This window comes from Dermacentor andersoni, chromosome 3 (assembly GCF_023375885.2).
Source record: "Dermacentor andersoni chromosome 3, qqDerAnde1_hic_scaffold, whole genome shotgun sequence".
NCBI classification, from domain to species: domain Eukaryota; kingdom Metazoa; phylum Arthropoda; class Arachnida; order Ixodida; family Ixodidae; genus Dermacentor; species Dermacentor andersoni.
This window is the reverse complement of record NC_092816.1, coordinates 2,918,991-2,942,643: the sequence shown is the minus strand read 5'-3', so window position 1 is coordinate 2,942,643 and position 23,653 is coordinate 2,918,991. Positions and strand designations below refer to the sequence as shown.

The window sequence follows — 23,653 nt, the reverse complement described above, 5'->3', positions numbered from 1 at the left end:
CACGAACACACCCGCCGCTGACAGTGGGCACCATACTTTGGCAAACTTTTCTCGTTGTAACTTCACTCGGGAGTGAAATAAAACAGACGTGGAACAAACAGACAGGATGTGTGCTTGCAGTGGTCGCCGTGGGATCCTGTTTTCAGGCAAAGCGTAATGCAGCGTCAGCGATGCTCGCTGCAATGTTTCTTCGCCGGATCACCGCTTGGAATAAACGCACGCGGCACAAATGCCGCATCGTAAGCTTGCAGTAATATTTCCGGCATGATAAACAATCACAAACAGTTTGGGAATTCACTGTGACGAGGCGTTGACGCGCACATCTGACGCGACTTCGCCCAGTTCGAAGCCCGGGCGGCCATCTTCTTCGACGGCGGGGTCACCGGCCGTCTGGCGCATGACGTCGGTCCAGAGTGCGCACCCATTGGTGGATGTTCGTGTGCATCCGCCTCGGAGGAGTAAACGCCCCCTTTTTTTCTAAAGTTGTATTCGACTATAGGCAGCACGACTGCACGAGCGCATTGCGTTGTATGTTAAAGCTACTGAAGTTTGCAAGAACTGAAATTGTTGGTTTCATGTGGCGCGGTAAATCCTCGCACCAGCTGTCGCGCACTTCATGTTTTTACATCTATTTTATGCGTGGCTTCGCACATATTTAACTGTTGTTAGTTGCTCCATGCATAACTCTTGTTGCTTCTTTTGAGCTGCGAAGTTTTCACCCTGCCTTGTTGTAAAGGGTATAAGTCATGCTGTGTCTTATAGGAATTATACCAAGAAAGTGCTTTTTTAACAGCTTTATTCTTTTCGCCTGAGGGCATCTTAGATATTGTTTGCGTTTTTGGAAATGTGTTTAGAAAATAGGTAGTTTAGGGCGAGAATTGCTAATAGCTGCTGCATATGGTATTTTTGTTCCATTTCTTGCTGAAAAGCTCACGTCCCGTTTAACACGCAGAGTAATTTGTTTGTTTCACAACGTAGTCCCTTCTTGCATATGAGTTTTGTACTCAACTGAATTCTTTCTTATACTTACGCTGCAGATGACTAAACCAGGCCTTGCCGCCAGCGCTCATCTACTTTGACGCGCTGCTCTGCCTTTAAATATATCATGTGGCACCTCTCTCTGGTAATATAAAAAAGTACTGAAAAGTTAGTCAGTCTTTAGCCTTGTAAGTTTCCAAGCAGCTCCCATGGGGAATTTAAAATTGCACAAACTGCAGCGGGAATGGTAGTTAATCGGCGTATGCAGCAGGGACGGTATTTTGTAGCGAAGCCTTTTCCGATTCTATGCTTTTTCAGGCTTTTCGCGCTTGGCCAGTGGTCAGAGCGACGGTCTGCCCACATTATCAATGGGATCAGGCGGCCGTGTGTGGTGGATAATAAGAATAGCATAGAATAAGGCATAAGGCATCTCTACAAAATAGCGGCCCAGAATTGCATCGGCGGTACAGCACTAACACGCGCTTTTATTAACCCGTGTGTTTGGTGATTTCGTTTGCTAGTGTACGCGTTTCCATCAATAAATTGGCAATTACTCTTCTTGAGGCGACTTCGACTGCAGTTATTTGGCGATGTCACATGTATTTATTGGCAGGAAAATCACAATGGCATATGCAGAGATTGCACTGTGCGGATTTGTTTGATATAAGTCTGCACTAACAATGGGTGCTTATTATTCAGGTACAGAAGCAGCATTGCGGCAAGGGTAGAATAAAAAAAACCATCGGGAGATTACATCACTCAACAAAATTTATCGGCTAGTCAACATGAGCTCCACGTCATGTAAAGGGGGTTCATGGCGTTTGTCTGCGGGACACAGCTTGCACGTATGTGGACCATGTTCTCCCAAACACCGGCAACATCATGTTCATACTCGCTCGCACAGAGGTCAGCATCTTCCCTACAGCTGTCACCGCAGAAGAAGCAGCCTGGCACCTGAACAAAGGAGAAATCGCAGCCGCGAACTTCAGCCATCCTTGCTGCAAAGGGTTGTCGTCTGCTACTGCTCCCGCATGTACTGTTGGAAGCGTCCGCTAGGTGGCTTTCAGTGGCGCCTCTATAGGCGGTGCACGAGGCGTATAGGGGGTGGGCAGAAGCCAGCCACAGTACGGGGCGTTTCACAAGTGAGTGCGCGCCATCCAATGCCAGAGTGGGGGAGAGAGTGAAAGCGCGTGATGACCTTTTGCCCCTGTGGCGTGCGTTGAAGGCGCTCGATGTGGTTTAGGGTGCGCCATTCCGCTCATTTTTCAGACCCCACACACTGTGGGAATCTATGGTATGTGAAGCATATTGCAGGCACTTGGCCACCCAGCATTGTTTGATGTTTTGCAAAACAATATTAGGGGGACCAACCTATTCCTGTAAATTGAGTATTTGGGTGTACGGGTCACAAATGTGTGTGGGATGACAGCAGCACGACAACAACCATGTTGTAGACGATCGTATGACAGTAGTGGCATGATTTTTACGGTGGCCATTTGACGTGAGCCGACATGATTTGGTTCTACATAGGTAGTACGTGAACGTAAGCGAGAGAAGTACAGATTGTGATATCATCAGTGACTACGTGTTAGTCGTATATATGTACATATGGCTGTTTCATGTGTGTACGTTAAAACGATGATGGCGTTTGTACTTGGACGAATAAATGCTAGAACCTGATTAGCCTGGGCACAGATTGTGATGTCATCATCAGCGACTAAGTGTTAGTCATATATACATACATATGGCTATTTCATGTGGTGTACGTTAAAACGACGATGGCATTTGTACTTGGACGAATAAATGCTAGAACCTGATTAACCTGGGCGATTGTTAAAATCAGTACAATGTCGCACAGTTGTTTCATAGCATAAGCTGCTACAAAGAAAGTATTGGGCAAAGTGGGCCAGTCCCAAAGATAATAGAATCTAATGTGATGCTTCAAAGTGTGAGCTGTCACAAGAAAAGAAGATGACAGAGTGGCACTCGGTAATGCATGCCCCTCATGCGGGCTCACGGCAACACTTGCACACGTGCTCTGGGAGTATAGAAACGCTCTGCCTGACTCTACCTCGCACAAGTGGGAGAAGACCCTACGAAGCCCGCTCCTACAAGACCAGCAATGGGCCGTCCAGCAGGCTCATGCAGCGGCTGCCAGGTACTCCCTGTCGGTCCCTGCGTGGGAGACGCCCACTGTGCACTGATATGCGTCCTGCAGGACCTTTATTAAAGTTTGACCAATCCAATCGGTGCACGTGCCGAGCATTTCAAAGAGCTGGCTCACTTTGGAACTGAACGAAGCACGCTTGTGACCGCGGCCTAATGGTTAGAGCACCTAGCTGCTATACTTGATGGCAGAGGTTTCGATTTCCACATCGGTCATGAATCGATTATTTTCCTTAAAACAAGGCGAGATAGGAACCTACCTACCTTCCGCAAAGTGCCAAGAATGAGGTAAAGAATACTTTGCATGAACAAAAGCTAAAATATTGCTGTGGGATGAGCATCCTTTTCCCCCAGCTGGCAAACTGGATGAGTGAGTATTTCCAATGATGACTGTTAGATGGTGAGAGCTTTACTACGTGCACCGCTGTTTGCGTTTCATTTGGTGCCGATAGCATATCTGGTTTGGCCGCACCGTGCAATAATACGTGCCCCATACTGCGATGATGTAGCTTTTGTTTTCTTTCATTTCTTTCTTTCCTCACTTTCAAATAAAATAAATGCAGAACAGAAATGAAAATATTGAAGTATTGGCCATGAGATCGAGCGAAGTCGCTGCCTGGCAGACACTGACTGAACCACGATGGTGTAAATGGCATGTTGCGTTGCCTGCTAGCTGCTGCTTTTTTACTTGCCTGCGCACAGCATACAAATCCTTTAGTTTCTGTTTGTTCCACAGTGGTAGCGCAGTTTTAAATGATGGCATTCATTTTTCTTGGCAATTTAGGCTCATTTGGCTTTGCACTGGGGGGTCTGCACTGCAATACAACCAGCGACATCACATGTCGACCACATGGTGTGTGATCGTTGCACTCTCCATTGGTCACAGTCATTCAAGTTTTTTTTTTGCATTATAATTTAACCATGTCACGAAAAATTTTAAGCCAATGAAGTCGTCGCTGCAATACCTGAATGCAGCACTTTAGCGATTGCTTGTAGGCATGTATTGATCATACAGCAATATTTGTGATACCATGAAACATCAAGAAGGTGGCATGAGATTGCTCAGCAGTAGGAAAGAAAATCTCAAGTGCTCATATGATGTCGCAGGATACAATTGATTGTAGGCATATAATTGCAAGACTTTGGTTGTGACTGTGGATAATATCTACGCGAACTTTCTTAGCTGTTTCTGAGGTGCCTTTCTATTATGTGGATATTTTACTACACTGAAGTAGTTCTGCCTCGCAAGTGAATTTTCGCACTTTGGTACTTTAGTTATCGGCTGCACAAGGGAAGCGGGAATACAGTATTACAACAGGATCATGTGTAACATTGCAGTCGCTTGACGCAGGATGTGATAAAGCTGAATTGGTGGCGGCTAATGTAATGTGCTCGTTAGCTTGGTGCTGTTAGCTTGGCTGAAGGTAGTGGCCATTATTTTCCCACATAAAGAAAACAATGCAATAAAGTTGGCACTTAAAATAATCTAGAATTATTCGCACCATTATCATGTGGGTAATCATGCAAAAACACTCGTGCTAAAAGGCTACGTACTTACAGTTTCCATGGAAAAAAAAACACAAAAAAATAATAAATAAAAGCAAAGCTTGCGATAGCCACGTAGTTATCCTGCCACTGTGCTGCCACTCATAGTGCTGTACCTTGTTTAACTTAACGTTATATTTGACAGAGAATTAAAAAAAAAATATAAGTTGAAGGTAGTTTTGTATTTATTTATTTATTTACCCTCAGGGTCGACACATTACAGAGGGGAGTGGGTAATGCGGAAAATGAATATGCAGATAATGAATACCTTCTTCCGCAAGCGGGATAGCCGAAAGTGGACGTGGAGGAGCCCGAACAGTGAGACTAGAAATGAAATAGACTTCATTCTCTGCGCTAACCCTGGCATCATACAAGATGTGGACGTGCTCGGCAAGGTGCGCTGCAGTGACCATAGGATGGTAAGAACTCGAATTAGCCTAGACTTGAGGAAGGAACGGAAGAAACTGGTACATAAGAAGCCGATCAATGAGTTAGCGGTAAGAGGGAAAATAGAGGAATTCCAGATCAAGCTACAGAACAGGTATTCGGCTTTAACTCAGGAAGAGGACCTTAGTGTTGAAACAATGAACAACAATCTTGTGGGCATCATTAAGGAGTGTGCAATAGAAGTCGGTGGCAACTCCGTTAGACGGGATACCAGTAAGCTATCGCAGGAGGCGAAAGATCTGATCAAGAAATGCCAGTGTATGAAAGCCTCTAACCCTACAGCTAGAATAGAACTGGCAGAACTTTCGAAGTTAATCTACAAGCGTAAGACAGCTGACATGAGGAAGTATAATATGGATAGAATTGAACATGCTCTCAGAAATGGAGGAAGCCTAAAAGCAGTGAAGAAGAAACTAGGAATTGGCAAGAATCAGATGTATGCGTTAAGAGACAAAGCCGGCAATATCATTACTAATATGGATGAGATAGTTCAAGTGGCTGAGGAGTTCTATAGAGATTTATACAGTACCAGTGGCACCCACGATGATAATGGAAGAGAGAGTAGTCTAGAAGAATTCGAAATCCCACAGGTAACGCCGGAAGAAGTAAAGAAAGCCTTGGGAGCTATGCAAAGGGGGAAGGCAGCTGGGGAGGATCAGGTAACAGCAGATTTGTTGAAGGATGGTGGGCAGATTGTTCTAGAGAAACTGGCCACCCTGTATACGCAATGCCTCAAGACTTCGAGCGTACCGGAATCTTGGAAAAACGCTAACATAATCCTAATCCATAAGGAAGGGAACTCCAAAGACTTGAAAAATTATAGACCGATCAGTTTACTGTCCGTTGCCTACAAAGTATTTACTAAGGTAATTGCAAATAGAATCAGGAACACCTTAGACTTCCGTCAACCAAAGGACCAGGCAGGATTCCGTAAAGGCTACACAACAATAGACCATATTCACACTATCAATCAGGTGATAGAAAAATGTGCGGAATATAACCAACCTTTATATATAGCTTTCATTGATTACGAGAAAGCGTTTGATTCAGTCGAAACCTCAGCAGTCATGGAGGCATTGCGGAATCGGGGTGTAGATGAGCTGTATGTAAAGATACTGAAAGATATCTATAGTGGCTCCACAGCCACCGTAGTCCTCCATAAAGAAAGCAACAAAATCCCAATAAAGAAAGGTGTCAGGCAGGGATATACGATCTCTCCAATGCTATTCACAGCGTGTTTACAGGAGGTATTCAGAGACCTGGATTGGGGAGAATTGGGGATAAGAGTTAATGGAGAATACCTTAGTAACTTGCGATTCGCTGATGATATTGCCTTGCTTAGTAACTCAGGGGACCAACTGCAATGCATGCTCACTGACCTGAAGAGGCAAAGCCGAAGGGTGGGTCTAAAAATTAATCTGCAGAAAACTAAAGTAATGTTTAGCAGTCTCAGAAGAAAACAGCAGTTTACGATAGGTAGTGAGGCACTGGAAGTGGTAAGGGAATACATCTACTTAGGACAGGTAGTGACTGCGGATCCGGATCATGAGACTGAAATAATCAGAAGAATAAGAATGGGCTGGGGTGCGTTTGGCAGGCATTCTCAGATCATGAACAGCAGGTTGCCATTATCCCTCAAGAGAAAAGTTTATAACAGCTGTGTGTTAGAAGTACTCACGTACGGGGCAGAAACCTGGAGGCTTACGAAAAGGGTTCTACTTAAATTGAGGACGACGCAACGAGCTATGTGTTGTAGCTTCGATGGGGCGGCCGGATGAAAGGGTTACGGCATGAGGCCTAAACGGCCGGGGCGCGCAGCGCCGCAAGAAAGAGCCGGACTGCTTCAGTCAGGGACCAGACAAAGAATGCTCTTTTATTTTTCTGAGGGGAAGCAGGAGGCAACTTACAGCGTTTGGTGCTGAGTGGCGCCCTGATGTAAAGACCCAAAACCGAAACCAGAAGTTAACACAGGATACCACACTATGGAAAGTAGAATGATAGGTGTAACGTCAAACGCGAGTTAATGATATCTTAGTTGAAATCAAGAAAAAGAAATGGGCATGGGCAGGACACGTAATGAGGAGGGAAGATAACCGATGGTCATTAAGAGTTACAGAATGGATTCCAAGGGAAGGGAAACGTAGCAGAGGGCAGCAGAAAGTTAGGTGGGCGGATGAGATTAAGAAGTTTGCAGGGACATGGCCACAATTAGTACATGACTGGGGTAGTTGGAGAAGTATGGGAGAGGCCTTTGCCCTGCAGTGGGCGTAACCAGGCTGATGATGATGATGATGTGGGTAGACCATAAGCGTAGTGCACAATAATATAACAAAGCATATATAGTAAGGCATGGTAACTCCTAATTATACGACATTAGCTAAAGCAGATTTAAATCGGGTGTTATCATAAATGGAAACAATGTTGGAAAAAAGGCAATTGTAATCTTGTGAAGTATGAGGTAAAAAAAAAGAAGGGTTTCAGTATGACAGGGCTCGATACAAACCTTAATGCGATGGTCAACACGGTACAATATATAATGTGTCTGAAGAATGAATTTGTCACAGATGGTCTGGTTGCGATGGTCAACACGGTGCATATAATGTATCTGAAGAATGAATTTGTCACAGATGGTCTGGTGATAGTCAAGCCTATGAAAAGAGTTCGAGCGAAACTTTTTTTCGGCGGGATGCTAATGATGGAAGAGACATAACCAATTTCATAAAGTTATACTGGCAGTGCGTTTATAACAGGAACAGATGATGCAAGTAGAATGATTCTGTGTCATTTCTAATGAAGCAACGAAATTGTTAGTGCTTGGAGTGGCGCATTCTAATTTCAATCGAATGAGTGTTTTATATAACAAGAGCTTTAAAGATAAGGAGCTCCTGAAAAATTAGGCATAAGTAACCTAACATGCGATTAGCGTTGTCAATTATCTTCCATCATGCAAAAACCAACTTAGATTGGATGTGATATGCACACTTAGATATTTATAGGAGGAAACTGCGGCTAAGGGAGAGTTGTGCAGGTAATACGTAAAAGGACTACTATATGTACGAAAGATACGCATCACTTTATGCTTGTTAATATTTAATTCCATTAGCAGAGTATTGCACCAGTTAGACCTAGAATTTAGGTCTGATTGAAGAATGTTAGCATCATTATCAGTAACTTTCTCATGAAAAATTATGCAGTCAGCAAAAAGATAAGTATTAGAAGAAACTAGAGAAGGAAGGTGATTGATGTAAATGAGAAAAGAAGGGGGGCCTAATACGGAGCCTTGTCGTACTCAGATTGAACAGGACATTGGTTAGAAGAATGTTCATTGGCTACAACAAATGGGGTATGATTTGAAAGGAAATCTTCGATCCACAAAAAAAAAAAAAAAAAAAAAAAGACTACGATCAATATTTACCTGACTAAGTTTAGGAAGTAGAAGTATGTGGGAGACCTTGTCAAATGCTTTGGAAAAATGCAAGTAAATACAGTCAGCTAAAGAACAACGATCAAGAATGCGGTGTAGTTTATGAGTAAATGATACGAGCTGTGTTTCTCACGAAAATGATTTCCAAAAGGTGATAAGTTTCGAGAATATAATGTGTTCGAAGAGTTTGTAGCATGTACTAGTAAAGGAAATGGGCCGATAATTAAATGAACTTTTATCGCTCGATTTGAAGATTGAAATTGAACCACAGAGAAATTCCTTAAAAAGGTGTCATTTAGAGTAGTAGCACATTGGTTTGGTGGAATGGAGTTGCCAGCTGTGTCTACTGAAGCAATGGAGTTATCAAGACTGGGGTTAATCATATGCAAAAATTTTCGAACATTATATGTCAGAAGTGAGGGTAAAGTAGTCGACATGAAATTATCTTTAGCTTCCTTTAATGCTGCGATGTAAGTATCAGATGCATATTTGTAGGCTGTCCAGCACAATTGAGGATGATAATTTGGACTAGCAATATAGATGTTTTTTCCGCTTAGAAAGCTGTTTGACATGGGTTTTATATCATGGTGTTCAAGGATTACATGTGATAATACGAACAGGGATATATTTTACAATTAATTCATTTACTTTAGTTGAAAACATGTCCGAGTTATGTTGGATAGGACGCTCATCAAAGTTAGTCAGAAACGTGTTAGTTAAATCAGCTAATTCATTGTTGATTTGCTCGAAGTTAGCTTTAGCATAGTTGCAAATTGTTTTGCGTATTTTGCTTGTTTATGAAACATGTGCATTATTAAAAAAGGAGAGTAACGAATGATCACTTATATTTGGCAAATAAATACTAGAAACAAAGTCAGGTCTATTTGTAAGAATACGATCAAAGGTATTGGCCGAGATGGGCGTGATTCTAGTAGCTTGAGTGGTTAATTGTGATAAAGAAAACGGAGAGCGTGGTCTTAAAAAAATGGGTGCTTGAGGGAAAATGGTGACATAACAGCTGGTTCTGTGTTCCACATTTTGTTAGGAAAGTTAGTCACCGAATAAGAGCATGGGGGATAAAGGAAAATGTGAGACAATATCATTAATACCGTCATGAAGTTCTGGGGCAAAGGTATTAGTGTGTGTGGGTGGACGGTAAGAAATGCCAAATTACTATTTTTTGGTGGCCAATTATTAAAGACATCCAGATGATTTCTAGGTTAGTGTTGACGTCAATGTGTGATGATATAAAATCTTGAGATAGCGAGGAGGATGCCGCCACCTCGGTGGGCATCTCTGTCAAAAAGATAAATTGAGTGTATAAGCGGTGAACTAATTGCAATAGCTATAATCTGGAACAACTTAAGCAGGCAGGAGAGGCCTCGCCCAGATGACCGAAGTGCGGCAGCCAGTTGCCTCCGTGACTAAAGAAATAGTCCCACTGACGTAACTCTGCCCAGTTTCAAGTGTGGGCTGCCACGTTCTCCGTCGGCAGAGTCACTGGCTGTCTGGCTCATGACTTTAGTCTAGAGTACGCGCCTATTGGTGGAGGCTCATGTGCGTCTGCCTTTGAGAGACAAATGCTGCTGCCTTCTAAAGTTGTACCTGACTATAGCTACTTTAACTTTAAGGAGTACTTTAAGGAGTACTACATTAAAATACTACTTTAAGGAGTACAGTCGTTTTCGTAACTAGTGCAAGCATAGCATGAAGTCGAGTTGCACAGCAGCAGTGCCAACAGAATAGGCTGAACGCACGCCAAACACCAACTAAAAGCAGCATGGATGTACTGAAACAGAAGTGCATCTTGCGTAAATATGGATTTAGAGGGCAATATATCATCAGTTCACTGCAGTCGGCATGTTTCCTTGCCGAACAATTGGCCCAAATCGCTTGGAGTAAAGCACCACCATCTACATTTCAATGCATGCCACCGACCGCCCGTCCACACTAACGATTCGATAGTGCTCCCAGCTATAGCCCGATCTCGTGGCCTCTTGAGTCATTGCATAGTGCTGTCTAACTGGATGTACGTGCCTATCAATGGTGATGACTGGATGGTGCATACCATACCTTCAGTTATGCTTTAGCCATGCACTCTGCTGTTCGTGTTTCATTTGATGCTGATAGTACACCTGAGAGCAAACGCATACAGAACACAGGCTCGCCGAAAAAACTTCACTCATTTGTAATTGAGACACAGACTGAAATTGACTAGCGCACCAGAAAGTTGGCATTGAAAAGTTCGCAATAAAAAGTTTAGCTATCCTGAATCCCTGTTGTCTGCCTTGACTGGTGCTCTCCTGCGTGAGGTTCGGACCTCCAAGGACCATTTCGACAATTCCAAGTTGGTGGTAATCCCGTATGTGCACAGGGTTTCCCACTGTGTTAAGAAAGCTGCAGGTTGTGCTGGAGTGCACATTGTGTATTCGGCTCCCAACAAGCTAAGCTTCCTCTGCAAAAAAGTGAATGCTAGCAAACCTGCCCACAAATAGGTGTGTCAAGTAGCACAACACCAGCTATGTGCGGTGCAAAAGTGTGGCCGGGTACGAGATCTTGACATTGTGCAGCTGATCGTATGTAGGACAATCGGGATGTTGCCTTAACGACTGTCTGCGCGAGCACTCTATTAATGTGAAAACAAAATGCGGGAGTGATCTGGCCATCCGCTGTGCAAAGGGTGGCTGCTATCCAGTTTTTCAGGAAACATGGGTTCTGCGCCGATACACAGATTGAACAGGGCACGAGATTTTTGTAGTGATAGCCACGATTTGTAAAGGTGATGCATGCATCAGCGCACCTCCGATCGATCTTACTGACAACAGAGTTTAGGTATCTCCACCTCGAATCCCGATAGTGTATTTTCCTTCCATTCTCAAGAGTTCACTTTTAATCACTTGACGCATGCACGGCTGCAAGTGCGGCTGCAAGTGCATGATAATTCCCCCTCCCCAAAAAGCCCCTTTTCAAAGGTATATTTTTGATGAGCACAATAAACCCAAGTAGTTGGCAGTTAGCACTTTTCCTGTCTTCCTTCCTTGTCAGGGTTTACTTCGTGCTGTTTCTCAACGATGGACTCGTACCAACTAGCTCATACCCATTTAAGTCATGCTGCTGTGGCATCCAGTCCATCAATGCTAAGTGGTAGCCTGGTCGCTGGATAAAAAGGCACACGGGTGCCTTTCCACCAAGTGGTCGTGGTGGTAGCTTCAGCAGCATCTGCTACATCACATTCTTGGAGGTTTTAATACTCATGCAAAATATTTCTAATTTTTTGGGGGCCTGAGAGTGTCTGCTAATGAATGCATGACCACTGAATGGGGCTTGCTGAACACAATGATGTTTCTTGGAAAATTGTACTGCACTAGTACTAGCATTTCTTCAGTAGCTGTGAAGAGTCTAATGCAATTCGCATTATTAGGGTACTTGATACACTTTTCAGGATCTCTCTGTCTGGTAGTCTGTCTGCCTGTGTCTCTAACCGTTTTACCACCGACTTGGGCAGTTCATGGTCTAGTAGTTAGAGCACTGTATTGCTGTGGTGAGGGAGCCGGGTTCGATGTCGGGTCAACTTGGGTCACAGGTATATGACATTGCATTTGTGCATTGCATCAGTAAACGTGTTTCACGCCAACTTTTGTTATTGGGTATGTGCCACTACTAATTTCCTGCCCTTCAATGAACTGCATTCTCCCCAACATGGATCACTGGGTGTGTGAAACTGGGCATGGTTTCGCAAACCTTTTTGACGGCGACTTGGGTCACCAGTTGCGTGCCACCCTTCAACGATGACATATTAACATTTTTTAAGGCATGGGCGGAATTGAACACGTGTCATAAATATTCAGACAATCTTGTCTGTATATGTACTTACACACATGCCATGCAGGGGGACTGTAGTGCAAGAGAGCATCCCGGCTGCATACACGTCTTATACTGAGTGCGTGCTGGTGGGCAAGTTAGTTATGCATGATTACAATGAAGGCACCACAATAAAACAACGGACGAAGGAAGGAGACACGAGACAACCACGTAGGCGCTATATACGTCTTATACATGGCACGTTTTGGCAGTTGCAATACGGTGTGTCGAAACGTTGCTTCATTTCTAATCACAGTAACGTTGACATTTATCGTGAGGTGGGTTCTGTTAGATTTTTCGTGTGGGAGAAATATGCAAGATCAGCCAACATAGTCAGCTACCTGTGTCCTGCAAATTTCTTTATGGTAGTATTGCAGTGTGTTTACTCTGCACTTTTGCCCCAGGCATTGCACCTGAACCGAGCTATGTGGACAGCTGCCAGCTTGCTCCAGTGCCCTACAGAGGTGAGGCCCTTCTCCATTGCTCTGAGGCATGCAAAACTATGTTTGCATAACTCAACGGTTACCCTGCCTTTGTGTGTGCTCAGGTGCTAGGTATCTGAATGTTACCTGAGCTATCAACACTTAAGATGCATGTGGCCCTTGTGTGATGCACACTGTGGCAACTGAGGTGCGTGCATAAGTAGCAACATTCATTGGTGGCTCTTTGCAGCAATGGGTAGTGTATTGTGTTGCCTACTTTACTAAAAGGGCTAATGCCCCTGTTTATCTTGCTTAACTCCATAATTATGGTATGAGGATTCCTCAAGCGTGCAATGTAGCATTTAATACGACCAGTTGAAAACCATGCTGGAGCAGGTTTCCTCATTGCATTCTCAAGTGGTGGTCAGGCATTGCTCACAGCTCAGTGCCGTTGTCACATGACCTCTGCTGCAATCCAACACGGATTGAGTGCAGTCAGCTTTGCTGGTCTGACCTCCTCTGTACTGGGCCATTAGTCTCTACTGCTGAGAAATTGAGGTTTCATGCCATAATTAGTATGTCTATACCTACAGCATCTGCTAAAATGGCCGTGATATGGTCATCCAACTATTGTCAGTTGACAAGTACGCACCAAACATTGGCGCTGACTGTACAGTGCTCACGGAATGAAACGCGTCAATTTAGGGCTAAGTAATGCGCACACTTTCGTTTCAACCGGCTGCAGTTCGTGTCACATCGACGTAATTCTGGCGCATACACTTACATCGGAGTCCTGGTCACCTTTGGTGATCAAATTCCTAGCGACATGACATGCTGCTCTCGCGTACTTTGCACATGTGTAGGGTTCTACTAAATGCTCCGTGTCCCATTTCATTCTGTGAGCACTGTACTTCTAGTACACTGTAGCGGCGTGTTCTGTGGTTGTGGCTGGCTAGTGGGGGCCTGTGTCGTGGCATCGTGCAAGCTAGGACTCGCGTCATGCCTAAGCTCGAACAAAAATCGGGTGCTCAGCATAAAAGAAAAATTGGACATCGTTCGTGCTATAGAACATGGCACAAGGTCAGCGCGGGCATGTGAGAGATCTACCATTGACTACGGTGTGTGGCATTTGGAATGTGGAGGAGGAGATGCTTGGAAGTGCTGCTGGGACCGCGAAAAGATGTTGACTGCGAGGTTCAACTTTTCGAGGCTCGACTTTTTGCCATCGTTGCCTCTGTTATTACCAATGTGGTGCCTAACGACAGCGATGAGGACGACACGGAAAGCAACAGCACGGGCAATTGAGGCCCGACAGTGAAAGAAGTTGCATGTTACGTCAGCCTCGTGTGGGTGTTTGCTGAGAAGAGAGGTCTGGCAGAAAAGTTGGCTTGCAGGGGCCGCTGTCGTCGCTGCTAGTCCATGGCAGCATCAAACGAAAATAGCACTTTTTTCACGCAAAATGAATAAATACTGCACGTGTTTTGCCCTTTCATTGCACTCTCTCCAATTCCGTTTTTGACAGGTAAGTGGGCGATCTCACACTGTTCCAATTAAGCAGTACTACCGTTCAGTATGTACTTTTTCTGAGCTCCGGCCAACAACGGTTTAATGAGGTTTCATTGTACTGCTGATCGCACAAGAAATAGTTGCAGGGAGGGCATACATATATATACAAAAGAAGCACAATAAAGTAATTTATGGAATGGATAACACCAAAATAATAGCAGAACTAATGCATGAAATTATTAGCAGCAATAAGCTTTGTCTGAGAAAAAAATAGAAATAACGAAAAATGCAATGACAGGATGCGCCATGATGCAATCAGATCATCCAACCAAAATCCCAAAACAGGTTTCTAAAAAAAATTGTTCACAGAAACTGCTCAGCATAAACATTCATTTCCACCATAGCTAATGTTATACATCGCTTGTGTGGCAACTGTTAGCGTAAGCACAATGCGCAGAGACATTAAAAATCGGGCATGTGAAGACTTTTGCAGACAGTGCCAAAGGCTCCTCTGCTTTAGAGAGGTGCTGACAAGTCGTGAGTGCTGTGTGCGTGTTTGGGTGTACCAGCAGCGCCTGCTTCGGACACTCACCCCTTCTTCTTGTCTGCTGAAGTGACAAGTTGGCGCCGGGTGCTTGCAGGTGTGCGCCTGAGACGGTTGTGCCAATTTATGGTCTGACCTTGCAACTGCGTTCCTGATTGGACCAGACCGTGTCTCTTGTTCCAGGCTGCTGTGTGAATCTCCGCATGCCTCCCATCGGTCGAGTTGGTGCGACCACTCTTTTCGATGCTAGCACCAAGGAACCCTCAGTAATGGCCCTTACAGGCGGGTGATACTTTATCAAAATGGCGGCACACATGGTTGTTTACATCGTCATGGCAACAGGAACAGCAGCTGTGTGGCACTTCCTCTCCATTTAGAGCTTTTTTTCCTTTTGTTTTTGTTATTGTACCGTCTTGTCCGGCTCGCTGCACCCCCCCCTTTTTTTCCCCCGTTCTCTTTTTATTGCTGTTGCCTGTGCCCGGTGCATTCCTATATTTTTTTTTTTATGCGCGTGTGCTACGACACGCAATAGCCTTTTTTTTTCTTTATTTAGACACACAGGGAATGCACGACACGCCACGCACTGTGTATGCTTTGTGTATCTGAATGAAAGTACACAAATAATGCCAATGCATCCTTAAAAGCATAAAGACGGACGCATTGGCATTGTTTGTTCCAGACTCCAGTGCTGTGAAGACAGAACTCCAGATGGTATATAAAGAGAGAGCATGCCGCACTGTGGATAAGAACTCTGCTTCTAGCTATTATAGTTGTCATGCACTACGTTGCTATGTTGCTCGATGTTTGCTCGCCCGTAGCAATGTATTAAACCAGTTTGTTTTACATCTGCTCGTCTGCCTGCTGTTCCCTCCTGGTTGATCAGCGAGGGGCAAGCTCCGAGCCAATGTTGTTGAAGTTGGCGGCTGCTTGAAGTTAGGGAGTTATTTAAAAATAATGCTTCAGTAACGGAAAGACTAAGTTCATACCATTCTCTAATTTTTTAAAGGAAATACGAATGTTTAAAGCAATTTTAGTTAAAGGTGTATTCATTAGGTGTTCGAGAGTGCTTGTGGCGTGTTGACCTAGAACAATTCGAAAAACTTAGTACGGATGTGTCACTGTTTGTCACCATGAATAAATTGAAACAAAAACTTCAGTCGTGCTAGTTTTGCCCTACTTTGCAGTGTTAATAAACCAGCTCTTTTTAATAGTTCAACCGATAAATCCATTAACTTGTATTTATTATAAATGAACCTTATTACTTTCCTTTGCAACCCCTCCATTCTTACAATGAGTTCTTCTGTGTACGGAAACCCAACAATATTGGCATACTCCAGCACTTGTTGAACAAGCATCTTGTAGGCCAGCAGATGTGTATTTGGGGGCACGAGGTGAAGGGATGTTCTCAGAAAGAAGTGTCGCTTTAGTGCTCAGCATGTACAGTAAAACCTCATGATAATGAAGTTGAAGGGGGGTCGTAATTACTTCGTCATAACCATTAGTTTGTTATCACAACTATCCATTTCTATCCACAATTAGCAAGCAAGTGAGGAGGTACTCACCACCAAATCTCACAGCAGCCCGCCACACAAAAAAGAAAACGGCTGACGCACATAAAAAAACAAGCGATAAAAACAGCAAGAAATTGCTACTTTCTACTGATCAATCAACAGCACACCAGCTGGCGGCTCACTTCGCAGAAAAGAAGTCCTTGATGGATTTTTGCCACATCTTCTTGAGGCGAATGATGGCTTTTTCAGCTGCAGCCGCTATTTCGAGTCCATCCTCGCCTTCATCGTGAGCGTCAAAAAAGCGGCGCAGCAGGTTTGCCACACTGAGCGCTTGTGCGGGCGTCTGCACTTCCGGTTCGCCAATATTAGGCTCCAAGCTGTCGTCAACACATTCGTCATTCACTGCATGCGCAATTTCCGCCTCTGTTAGCTCTTTCGTTGTCACCGTGTCAGCATCGGCACTGACGTACGTGCAGGAGATGTCACAGTCGGGCACAACGCCGGCGTCAAGGAGAGTGTCCCACGACGCTAGGGTGTGGTTGCCTGTGGCACCCTCATTAGCGGCAGCACCAAGATTTTCGCTGTAACCGCCGCTGCTGACACCAAATAAGGCATGCCGGAAGCAATTGGCAATCGTACTTGCCGGTACAGCCATCCAAGCAGCCTGTAGCATCTCGGAACAAGTCGATCGTGGACTTGCGCTTCATGCTCATATTGAGCAGAATCCAATAACAAACTTCCGCTAATCTTCATCCTATCACGAGTCTCCCAAGAAAAAGAAATGAAAAGGAAACGCATACACGGCGGCATCCTTCCTATGCTCACACCTGTGAGCACTAAACGAGCGAGAAACAGGTGGCTGCCTTTTGAGCGATTAGTAACGAGATAGCGATCAGTTCTGCAAGTGCAAGAAGCTGAAACCGCTCACGAAGCAAAACCCACACCCCCGCCCGCGTATGCGCCAATGCACGAGCGGTATTATATAGATGCGCCAGAGCAACCTAGCTCTAAAACAAACCATGCTACGAAAACCGAGAAAGGGTGCCACAGGCAACCACACCCTAGCGTCGTGGGACGCTCTCCTTGACGCCGGCGTTGTGCCCGACTGCGACATCTTCTGCACGTACGTCAGTGCCGATGCTGACGCAGTGACAACGAAAGAGCTAACAGAGGCGGAAATTGTGCATGCAGTGAGTGACGAATGTGTTGACGACAGCTTGGAGCCTAGCGCTGTGTCCGTGTCTTGCCACTGTCTTTCGTCCCTTTTCGTGCGCTAAAAAACCTCAGTTATGGAATACCAGCATGCCCTAACCTACGCTCTTTCGAGAAAGGGAGGCACGAGAAAAAAATTGTCTGTATTACCACGTAGTGGCAGCACATGCCAGGAAAGCAAAAATTAGGAAATTGGCGTGCTTTTTAAATGGACAGACGGCACCATAAATATACGACATCGACCATTTTTTACTTGTTCGTAGCGCCGTATATTTAAGTCATTGACCCTGAAAGGGTTAGATATAGAACTGGGACCGAAGCACTGCCTTGGCACACTCCTGATGTAACAGGTGCTAAATTGGAAGCTTCGTTGTGAATATACACGAATTGTGAGTGGCATAGGTTGGCACACTCACTCATGAGTGTACTCACTGCACATGGATGTAGTGGTATCTTGCAGCAACTGGGACTGAAGCACTACCTTGGCACACTCCTGATGTAACAGGTGCTAAATTGGAAGCTTCATTGTGAATATACACGAATTGTGAGTGGCATAGGTTGGCACACTCACTCATGAGTGCACTCACTGCACACGGATGTAGTGGTATCGTGCAGCAACTGGGACTGAAGCACTGCCTTGGCACACTCCTGATGTAACAGGTGCTAAATTGGAAGCTTCGTTGTGAATATACACGAATTGTGTGTGGCATAGGTTGGCACACTCACTCATGAGTGCACTCACTGCACACGGATGTAGTGGTATCGTGCAGCAACTGGGACTGAAGCACTACCTTGGCACACTCCTGATGTAACAGGTGCTAAATTGGAAGCTTCGTTGTGAATATACATGAATTGTAAGTGGCATAGGTTGGCACACTCACTCATGAGTGCACTCACTGCACACGGATGTAGCGGTATCGTGCAGCAACTGGGACTGAGGCACTACCTTGGCACACTCCTGATGTAACAGGTGCTAAATTGGAAGCTTCGTTGTGAATATACACGAATTGTGAGTGGCATAGGTTGGCACACTCACTCATGAGTGCACTCACTGCACACGGACATAGCGGTATCGTGGAGCAACTGGGACTGAAGCACTGCCTTGGCACACTCCTGATGTAACAGGTGCTAAGTATGAAGCTTCGTTGTGAATGTAGACGAATTGTGAGCGGTATGGTCGGCACACTCATTCATGAGTACACGCACTCACACTCACTCATTTCAAAGGCGTTCACTCACCATGGGAGTGGAGGTAAAATGAGAGGTAGGAAAAGCTAACTGGCATTGGTGGCCTAACAGTAATACTTACAAAGGTAATTAGTGAATCTTAATTGGGCTACTAAATGATTTATAGCAGATTTTCCTTTCGTCTGACCCTGTCATTAACCTTGCCCAGCAAGGACTACTGTTGTTTAGACTTCCCTGTTTTTAATGCAGCTAGTGGAAGCTCATAACAAATGAGCTCTTAAAATGGAGTAGTCAGCACCTGTGTCCACTAAAGCGGTGACTGCTTGCCCGTCGAGAAGCATGTCGAGGTGGGTGGTTCTTTATTTGTCTTTCATTACAGTTAGGTCGTGGAATTGGATCAGAGCTGCGTCCCATTGTGCTGTTGTTGTTACGTCTCGTCATCAGGTATTCTGTAGGTGGCATAGTCTTGGCTTCAAGGCTTCGTCTTGATGGCAGCATGTTGTGGCTACGTCGTTGAGTAGGATGTTGAAGTGTCATCGGCAGCGGTGGAGGATCTGTGGCATTTTGACGAACAGCAACCGCACCTCCATTGGTTGCTGCTTTTGGTTTTCCAGATATGGGCTTATGGACCGGCCATGGGTTTGGTCGGCCCTGAGGCAACAGGTAGCATCCTGGTGAAGGTGAACAGGGAGGACGTCACAGTCTCCACTGTGTTGCAGCGATGCAATTGACGATGTCATGTGGTCGCTCGCCAAGCTGTGGATGCAGCACATTGAGGGCGAACGCTCGCAGTCACAAGTTGCGGCACAGGCATCGGTGGTAGACATGACCGGCTTCTCCACAGTGATAGCAGAGCAGACGGTGGTCTGGAGCGCACCATACGTCTGCCTTCCTTGGGTAGTTATGCTGGGCGAAGGGTGGGCGAGCTGGCAGCGATGGAAACGCAGCTGCGACGTTACAGGACCCTGGTGCGGGTGCGGAGAGTACCTTGACGGTGGACAACAGCGGCATAGGTCATTGCTTGCAGCACGGGGAGTGGCGATTCGGGCTGCACTTCAGAAACCTCCAGTGACTGTCGAAGTTCCACGCACTCTTAAGCAAAATTACACCCTTTGGGTCGTATCTTGTCACACAACAATAATTGTCATCTGTCTTGCTTGCGTTTCCTTTCTTGAAAACGCTACGCCTGCTACTTTCTTGTCGAGAATGCTCTGTCATGCTGACAATGCACATGCCGTTCATGACTTGGAAGTACCGGACTTGCAGCGTTAAAGAAAGGAAATGCGGACAAAACAGATTACGATTATTGTTGTGTAGCAAGCATATTTAGCGCCAGCAAACAAGGACGGAAGGGAGACGACATCACAATAGCGTATTGTGGTGTCGTCTCCCTTCCGTCCTTGTTTGCTGGCGCTAAATATGCTTTCAGTTTACCAACACGCCCAACAAATGGCAATGTGTAGCAAGATACGACCCAAAGGGTGTAATTTTTCTTAAGAGTGTCTCAGTGACCGAAGCCACCTGAGGCTATGACGAAGGTAACATCTTGTGCAGTTTTTTTTTCACAATGGCCCTGATGGTCTCTTGCAGGTTGTTAGAGCCGAGTGCTTGGATTTCGCACTGCAGCATGAGCATTTGGTGGTTATATTGCTTAGTGCGCATTTCCAGAGTTTTCTTAATCGTCGTTGCCTCTGTCAAAAACTCAGCTATGGTCTTCGGTGGGTATCGGATCAGTCCGGGAAAAAGTTCTTGCTTTACACATCAGAAAGCAGACTTTCTCCTCGGACATTTCTGGGTCAGCATGGTGGAAAAGACGGGTCATTTCTTCCGTGAAGATGGCGCGGGTTTCATTGGACAGTTGCCGTCAAGTTTTCAGCAGAGCTTGTGCTGGCTCTTTGCGCATGACGCTTGCGAAGATCTCTTCGAAGCTGTGGTGAAACAGATCCCACGTTAAGGTGGTTTCTCAATTCTCGAACCACGTTGTGGCAGCATCTTCCAATGAGAAGACATGGTGCAGCTTTTCATTGCTGTTCTAGTTGTTAAATGTAGCAACACTTTCATATGTCTCCAGCCAGCTTTCTGGGTCCTCCAGTGTTGATCTGCAGAACGTCGGTGGCTCTGTGGGGGGCTGCAACATGATCGGTGTGGGGTGCTGCAACACGATTGGTGTAGGCAGCACAGTGTCATTGTTGATGGTGTCATGGCCGTGCACTTCCTCGCCTTCTCTGGAAGAAGTCCATACTCCAGGTGCTGGTCCCATACTCCATGCGCAGTGGCTATAGGGGCTCCACTGAAAGCCGCGTAGGGGCGGCTGTTGGAACTACAGGCGGGCCTCGTGCCGATGACGCCCGCTTCCACTGAAGGCACAACTGAAGTGTGTGTGTGCGATTTGCCGCTTGTGCGTGTCCCAGATAGTTACTTCTGCGGTGTCGCTGTGTGCAAGGAAATAGCTCTGTACAATAGTGGACATGTGTCCGACTTCACGGCTGGCTGGGACGACGTTGTCTCCTTACGCGCCAAGTGTTTGCTGCAGATGAGCATTTGCAAGCTTGCCTATGAAATGGAGCTCATCACCAGTATACCTCTTTCATTATAACGCCCTGGCTGCTAATGGCTTCATTTGTTGGCCTGTGAACCAATGTTCTTTATGCACACACTTCCTTCGTTTACATGGCATGTTTTTTTATAGTAGGTTGAGTGACCGTCGTGTTGACTGCGAATGGTTTGTACAGCTGCGGCGGCGTGAGAAGCCAGCGATGGTAAAGCTTGCAAACCAGCACGATGAACGTGAGAAAAATAGCACATATAGGACTACGGTAATAATTAAGGGTTGATTGTTTTTATGCTTGTATCTTACCACTGTCTGCACAGCATGGATTTCACATGTTCCATCGCTAAACAAACGGAGCGTTTTGATTTCACGGGAGCATGCGAGTGAGATTTTGGAAGACTGTATAGGTTTATGTTACCACCATTTTTACTATTATGACCTGTGGGATTCTCACCCATGCTCTTGGGACAAAGGAATGGCAACACAGTAGTGCAAACAATCACAAGGGCATTTATTTCACCTTCCATAGACCATGCCTGCTAGCCGTTTTGCTATCCACAAGAGCATGCTGATGGACGCGCAACAAATCGCGGAAGTCCGACTCAGCGTGACTGGATAACGAGCGAATATGTTCGCCCCATGCTGGACACCAACGCCTGGTCATTTGTGCGTATGGTCACGCAAATGATGGCACGTTCGAACAATCATGTTCGCCCATGCCGGGGTAGGTTTCGCGAGACGGTCTCGCAGAAGCATGGATCGGCGCACGCTTGGAACGCCTGTGCCACTTGCTGATCCCGAGCCAAAGAGGAAGAGCCCTCTTTTTTCCGCGCCCAAGTAACCCTGCTCTTAGGTGACGTTAGCCGAGCCACGCTCGTGCCATCTCTCGCAATGCGCTTCAACCACACTGACTGCTGCGGGCACTAGGCCACGTGGTGAAGCCGGATTACAGAAGACGGGAGCCATGCGGGAAAACAACATATCAGGGGACGCGTGAAAGTCACGCATCCCCCCAACCTTAATTCACTACATATGCCAGCGAAACATGTCACACAGACTAACATCAACGCGTGCTTCGCGAACAAGGTAGTACATGCAACAGTGGCCGCGCCGAGGAAATGTCCACAGGCTGTCCATAACATGTGAGCCGACATTGTTCTTGGGTACACCGCTAGTGTCCACTGGTCACAGCAGCAGCTCTGCAGACTCGACGGCACGATTCCAGGACAGGACTCCGGAAACGGTGACGCAGTAGTTGGTACAAGCAAGCTTCCCTCGTGCCGACGTGCCCTGCTGCCGAGAGCCGCAGTAGCTGTCGGTGACCGCCGGCTTTTTTCTCTGCCGCCGAGGGTTGTGAGCTGGATACAGGTGGCTGCCGAAGTCTCTGCGCCGAACTGGCCACAGCATCACCATTGCCCGGGGTGGCTCAATTGTAGTCCGGGGCAGCAGTGCAGACGATGTGCAGGTGACAGCAAACCAGGGGTGACTCCACTCACACTGCGTACACTCAACGCACTCGGCAAGCACTAAAGTAGTGCAAGGGAAAGGAATTCTGCATGCACATCGCCCACATGGTACGATGGTCAATTTGGCTAGCAAAAGATCGGGTGGCTACTCAGATGCTTAGTTGACTTCCTCGAGTCGAACAAGTAATTTCAATTCGTGCGAGGCTAACTGGAATGAGGGAAGCAAAGTTCAACATCTCAATGCCATGATCCACCAGGTTGTGTCCCTCCACGTGTGACAGGCAGCTTTGTAAAGCCTTAGGCCTAAAGCGTTGCTACCCTGACAACAACCGGCATCCAGAAAACAACACCCAAAATGGGTGTTGGGTGACCAAACATGGGTGACTAAACACATGCAGCCACGAGGAGATGTCAGCTCTGTTAGGCAGTCCTACCCGTTTAGTGCACACATCATCCTAGGTGACGGCGCCCACCGTCCCAGATGGTGCCGGAGTGCCCGGTGCCAGGCTGCAATACCAGTCAGCCCGTAGCGGCACCCGTGGCCCGCAGCCACCTGGCTCCCAGAGCCACGACTTCATCAGAGTCAAAAAGATAGAAGAAGCTATTTACATAAGAAATTTGGCCCACCCATGAGGCTTCCGTACTCACTCGCTTCAGGCTTGCCAATTCTCCTCAGGCTGCTAAGCCTCGCTCTCCCAGGATGTAGACCATGTTGCTCTCGTATCGACGAATGACATTAAAAAAAACATTTGCGAAAGGCTTAGCATGATGAAAAGTTAAAACACACTACAGCCACCGTCGTCTCGCTCAAGAAAGCACGCTGCTGACGCTA

At 46.0% G+C, this 23,653-nt stretch overlaps 1 protein-coding gene across 6 annotated transcripts in view; it reads left to right on the top strand.

The window, feature by feature from the left end:
• The window catches only part of Ada2a (Transcriptional adapter 2A), a 134,395-nt gene that overhangs the window by 42,107 nt on the left and 68,635 nt on the right, over positions 1 to 23,653 (top strand). For all 6 annotated transcript variants that reach the window (XM_055065679.2, XM_050169422.3, XM_072287043.1 and 3 more), the window contains one exon: positions 12,826 to 12,885. In XM_055065679.2, the coding sequence (XP_054921654.1) occupies positions 12,826 to 12,885 (60 nt within the window). The remainder of the gene's footprint in view (positions 1 to 12,825; positions 12,886 to 23,653) is intronic.